Here is a 6,000-nt window from a genome sequence, read left to right on the forward strand (position 1 = left end):
CCGGAAAACTGATGGGATTAAAAGAAATTTCCTCTAGAAAGACACTGAAGCTGGCTTCAAATACCATTTGGTCTAGTGGAGCAATATTTGCATGCCCAAAATCAAAGGTGGGATTGGCATTCAACCAACTCATAGCATCAACAGACCATTCATTTTAAAATGGCTATGGAAATTCAATGCCACACCCACAGCTATCTGGAGGCCGACGTTAGCCTCCTGCCTTGGTTGGACCTCACCTTGGTGGATTACTAGGGTAAGACGTCATAATCTCTCCCCCCTTTGGCGTACTTTCTTCCCACTCCTTGGTATTCTTAAGAAGGGAATTAGATTCTTTGTTGGCAATGGTGAAAACCTCAACTTCTAGAATGATTGGTGGTGTGATTTTGGTCCCCTCAGCAACACTTTCACCCCCCTCTGTCAAATCAGCTATCAGCTCAATACATCTATTGTGTCTTTTTGGTCTCCTCTGGATGACTAAAATCTATTTCTTCGTCGTGGCCTCGATGATGACAAAGCCTCCTTGGCCTCATCCCTCCTCAAGACTCTTTAAGGCACCACTGTTTGTCCTTTTTTTTAAAAAAAAAAGGTATATTGCAATAAAAGAAGAATGAAGAGTACAATACCTGGCTAAAAAGGACATTCCTCCACAACAAAATGTTGGAAGGACACGCCTAATTTAGCTTGAATATCTGCTAGTACAATACCTGGCACCAATGTTCGTCCTAATATCAAAGATAAGATCATTTGGCAACTTGAGCATGACGGCATATTCTCGGTCTCCTCCATACCATCTCATCAACAGCTAGCATCACTCAGTGGATCCTAGCGACATCTACTTCATCTGGAAGTTGGCCGCCCCTCTCAAAGTTAAATTCTTTCTCTGGTGCACCGTAAAAGACAGAATTCTCACTACATCAAATCTCCACAAACGGGGAAACACCTCCCTCTCCCTTCTATGTACTTTTTGCAAAACCATGGAAGAGACAACCAACCACCTTCTCCTTCACAGTCAATTTTCCTAGTCTGTTTGGTCTAGCATCTTCAATCATTTTGGTCTTCAACTTTGCATCCCCAATGACCTCTTCACTACCCTCAAGATTGCATCTCGGCCCTTCCTTCACACCTTAGGAAGAATCTTGATCCCCTTAGTTGTTGGCCACAGTCCTTGGACCATCTAGAAGGAACATAATAATAGGCACTTCAACTTCAAAGCATGTCATATTGAGATGATCGTCAGCCAAATCATTGGCCAAGTCTCGAACTGGCTTCACACCAGTAAGGAGTTCAGATTTATCAACTCCTCCCTCCGCCTCAATTGATCGATCATTTCTTGTATGATGTGCTGCCATTGCCCTCCCATCATCACTACCTAGACCCCCCTCCTACTGCTATTTAAAGTTAAATTTTGATGGCAGAGCTTGAGGGTGCCCTGGCATCGCTAGCTTTGGTGGTGTCTTCAGAGATGCTGATGGTCGAACCCTGCTCACTTATTCACAACCTATGCGGACAGTTAACTCTACGGAAGTTAAACTTTTTGTTCTTTACCATGGTCTCCTCCTTTTCTAGCATCATCTCAGCGGCCCCCTCATCATTGAGGGTGACTCTCTAGTCGTCATCAATTGACGCTCTACTGCCTCTTCTCCTCCATGGCATCATTGAAGTTTTCTCCACAACATCTTTGATGTTATCACCCAGATTCAATGTTATTGGACTAGCACCCTGACATCAGCAAACTCGTTTGCTAATTCTCTTGCTAAAAATGGAGCCCTCCTCCAATCCTTGATTGTAGGGGGAGAGCTCCCCTAATCTTTTGTTTTGTTTTGCTTTGGTTTCTGTTAATAAAGGACAGCTTTATTCAACAACAAAAAAGAAAAAAAATATGACAACTGTTCTTTAAAAAATGACAAGTAATGTGCCCTGAGAAGTCACGATAAATCAATCCCAGGACAAAAGAGTTGAGGCAAAAAACAAAAAAGAGCAAGACAAAGAGAGATAGAGAGAGACAGAGAGAAGTCATAATGTTGTTCAACGGTGGCACAATCATAATTTTTATGGCTCTGGATTTTAAGAGTCACACATCCCAAAAAAAATGAACTATGAACGAGACAGCAAGACAGCAACTTGCAAGCTCACAAACTTCAAAAAAATGTGCATATTGCACATGAATAGCCACAACAAACAGAGTATAAACAGAAAAATTGCACAATTGGCATTATACTAGGTGCTACATGCAGCTCCTGAAGTGCCTCCAACGGCACTGAGCTCCATGCAAACGACTCAATTGCCATTTTTCTGTTTTTTGAGGTTCTTCACATGCAGCATGCACATCAAAAACCACGAAAGGATCTTACAAGTCACCATCTCATCGATTCAAGATGAACTTGTTTGAGTTGTCATTCATTTTTTTAAAATGATACTGTTTGAGTTGTCATTCATAAGACAGACATTGTGTTGGAAATCCAAAAGAAGGCTGTACGGGATTTGGCTGAGATGTCTAAATGGGTAAGGTTGCTGCTATTGATTCCATTGTGCATGTTTGTCAAAATGCCACAACATTTATTTCCAACTAACCAGCAACAATGAGTTTGAGGAAAAGAAAAATGTGGTACTTACGAATTTAGACCTTAAATAAGACATCCAAGAAGGACAAGTTTACTTTCCTGTCAATGATGAGCTCCAGAATGCTACAACCTTTTCAAAGTTGGATAACCAATGATGATATCATTAAGTTTAAATGCATGAAGGTGACACTGAAAAGACCTTATCCCCTACCCAAGAACAGGCACTATGACATCTTGGTTATGCTTTATCAAAAAAAAAAAAAAAAACATCCTGGTTATGCATTTGGCTTGATGAATACACCATCCATACTTCTAGGCTCTGACTAGCAACATACTTATTCCTTAGCATGTTTGTTTAGTTTTCTTTGATGCATTAGCCCATGGCAAGAATTGAACAGCCCATAAGGAGTGCTTACTACTAGTGCTGGAGTTGCTGAAATAGAATCCAATTGTTGTGAGAATGTCAAATTGTAAATTCGTATAGATCAAATAGACATTGATGATTGATTAAATATATCACAAAAAAGACAAATGATAGATAGTTCCCAGCTAAAGAGTCAGCCAACTGATTGGGCAAACAAGGAAAATTGAGCAAATGAGATCGAGAGGAAGCTACCTATAGCCTAGACAAAGAGGCCCTACTATTCTTCAAGTCCCCTTCAACAGTAAATCATCTGAAACAGAGCATGCCTATGTAATCTCAGACCAGAGGGGCCCAAATACAACGATGATACAGTTGCATTCGGTACAGACTTGCACAACTACTGTAAATATTCTCAAACTTTAAATGTAGTTTCATTTCAGGGCATTTGATTTTCACACACCCATTTCTACCATGAGCTTTGAAATGATAAAACAACTTAAGAGGAATAAACGAGATAATTTTACCTACCACAGAACAAACAATCCGACATTTTCTGTAAATTGAGATAAGTTTGAAGAAAAAATACCTGATATAGTAAAGTTCCATTGCTGACAGCCACAAGATTAGAGTGAACTGTAAATTCCAGATCATAGCTGAAGAAGGATGCTAAAACAATCAATTTAAATATCAATAACAAAATGTTAATCAATAATGAATAAGAAGAAATGTATTAATTATACCAGCAACGCTGAAAAGGACTGTCGATACAAGGGAACCAGCAGCGTGCACGCCTTATTTGGTTATTTGTGTGGAGCACATTATTACCAAAATGAATACCAGTTTCTGGTTTCTCTACCCAATAATCAATCCGAACTGACTTAACATGCTGCATCAAAAAGATAAACCTAAGTAACTAATTAAGAGTCACAGCACTTATTATGACAGAATCATTGAAGATCAAATATTCACCAGTGAGTCACAACAAAGATTCGTTAAAATTTTGACTTCTGGCCAGACAACTGATCAATGTAGATCAATTATAGATTTATATTTGAATTTTTTGCTGATATGCACCAGACTAGTAAGAACTTAAAGTTTATGAAGTGAGAAAGCAAAAAATTAGAAATAGGAAAAAATTAAAGAAGACCAAAACTCCAACTCCTAATAAGTTAAGGCAACAGAATCATAAAGCCGAACTAAACCCGTAGCATAGCACATCGGGAGACAAAGAGAGATGATGACCCAATATACAGAAAGATAAGAGTCATACTATGAAGTTCAACAGAAGACCCCTACGATGTAGTTATTCATAAAACTGATACACTGATTCAAAGAATCATGAATTGATTGAGGAGATGAGTAAAGTTAATATCTACTGTTTGCCATTTCCCTGATATCACGACTATTTTAAAGCTCCACTTTGTCTACTTAGAGACCCTAACCTAGTGATGCAACCACTATGGGTTCAAACATGGATCTACAAACGAATGATATCCATTTAAGATGACCAGATCGCGGTCTCACGACTACAGAAGCACAGGAAGCCTCACATGAAACCACCACAGCATGTGGTCTACTAACATAATTTAGTTATTTTAGCAGTTCCATAAATTAGTACATGTCAAAATTTAACAGAATCCTTTGTACTCGGTCACATGCTCAACAAGCTACTCAGGATGAGCAGAATACAGCGTCTTAAAGGTCCTGTAGGACCATTCAGCTTAAATCCATTGCGCCTCAAATGAGAATATCTACAAAGTTTACTAGCCTGAATTGCCTTCCTGACACAATTGGCTCGTTTTAGTGGTTCCAGAAGTTAATTAGTAATTACCTCTTGCCCAGCATGCCCATTTGCCTCATTATTTGTTTTTGGTGGCTGATCACCTGCTGGTTGTAACGATTTACTAGACAAGATGAGGAGATTAGGTGTCATTTCTCTTTCCAAAGATGAAATATATGCTGATCCTGCAGCGTCAGCAGCGGTACCGGGGCAGGATACAGAGGTCCATCGCTTCTCATCTTTCTCAAGTTCGTAATGGGGGAGAAAATGAAACTCAACTGGTTCTCCATCTACTGACACACTATGAATGGTCATATTATCAGCATGAAGACCAACAACCTCGTTCTCCGGAACAAGAATTTCCAGCTCAGTGTACCTTAAGAAATTCAGATTAAAAGACAATTAACCACACTTAATAGATCATAAAACACCTATATCTGTGAAGAAGTAACAACAATGACAAAATCCAATAGGTAAGACAATCCAAAGTAATCCGAAGGAGTTAGCCGTGATAACCAGCAGATACCCAAAAATTCATCTTCTCTTGAAATAAGACTATACCCGTGGATACGTTGTCGTTGCATGTCGACTGATATGCAGAGCTTTTGATGGCGCACAAAGACCCCGGAACCCTCTTGTCTCTGTTCGTCATTCTTTGACTTCCGTGGCTTTGCCATTATTAGGGCTTCTGTGAAAAGCTTAAAGCAGCAAGAGAGTTCTGCCACTCCCTACGCGCAACGAATCAGCCAAAGTCATGCGACCGAGGGAGCTGCTCCATCTCTCCGCGCAAGGTAATTTATATGTTTTTCAGTAATATTCTGTCTGGGATCTTTGAGAGAGACGAGGATCCCTCTCTATCGAAAAGAAGAGTAAACGTCCAAACCGTTTTATAGACAGGAACAGAAGCCGGTCTAGTAATGAACTGAAGGCTCATAGAAATCCGGAATATCTGGAAAATGTTAATTATTGTCATTTCTAAAGGTGAACCACCGAACGGGGCCACACCATACGGTGTGGAACCCACAGAAAATAAATAAATCGAGAAAGGTATTTTTTAATGTTTGGAAGCAGAGGATCTTTGAGAGAAAAAAATAAGAATTTCTCTCTTAGTTAATTCTCTCGTAAAATGATGAAATTTAGAGAAAAAAATAAAAAATTGAGAGAAATTTTTAATCGTCAACATTTTAAAATATTACTATTTTTTTCATGTGTATACAAACAAAAAAAAAATTATTTCTCTTTCATTTTCTCTCTCATTTTCCAACTGTAACCTAACAAATAAATTATTTTTCCTT

General features: G+C 39.0%; 1 protein-coding gene across 1 annotated transcript in view; it reads right to left on the reverse strand.

Annotated features, from left to right (window-relative positions):
• Nucleotides 1-5,545, reverse strand: part of LOC137952033 (transcription initiation factor TFIID subunit 2) — a 69,351-nt gene extending 63,806 nt beyond the window's left edge. The window contains exons 1-4 of the mRNA XM_068799094.1: nucleotides 5,267-5,545; nucleotides 4,757-5,081; nucleotides 3,666-3,811; nucleotides 3,512-3,578 (exon numbers count right to left, since the gene is read on the reverse strand). Of these exons, the coding sequence (XP_068655195.1) occupies nucleotides 3,512-3,578; nucleotides 3,666-3,811; nucleotides 4,757-5,081; nucleotides 5,267-5,382 (654 nt within the window). The 5' untranslated portion in view covers nucleotides 5,383-5,545. The remainder of the gene's footprint in view (nucleotides 1-3,511; nucleotides 3,579-3,665; nucleotides 3,812-4,756; nucleotides 5,082-5,266) is intronic.
• Between the last annotated feature and the right edge of the window lie 455 nt (nucleotides 5,546-6,000).

Source organism: Aristolochia californica, unplaced genomic scaffold, assembly GCF_029961685.1.
Source record: "Aristolochia californica isolate CCGP_79_NKW_82.1479 unplaced genomic scaffold, dmAriCali1.0.hap1 SCAF_1, whole genome shotgun sequence".
Lineage (NCBI taxonomy): Eukaryota > Viridiplantae > Streptophyta > Magnoliopsida > Piperales > Aristolochiaceae > Aristolochia > Aristolochia californica.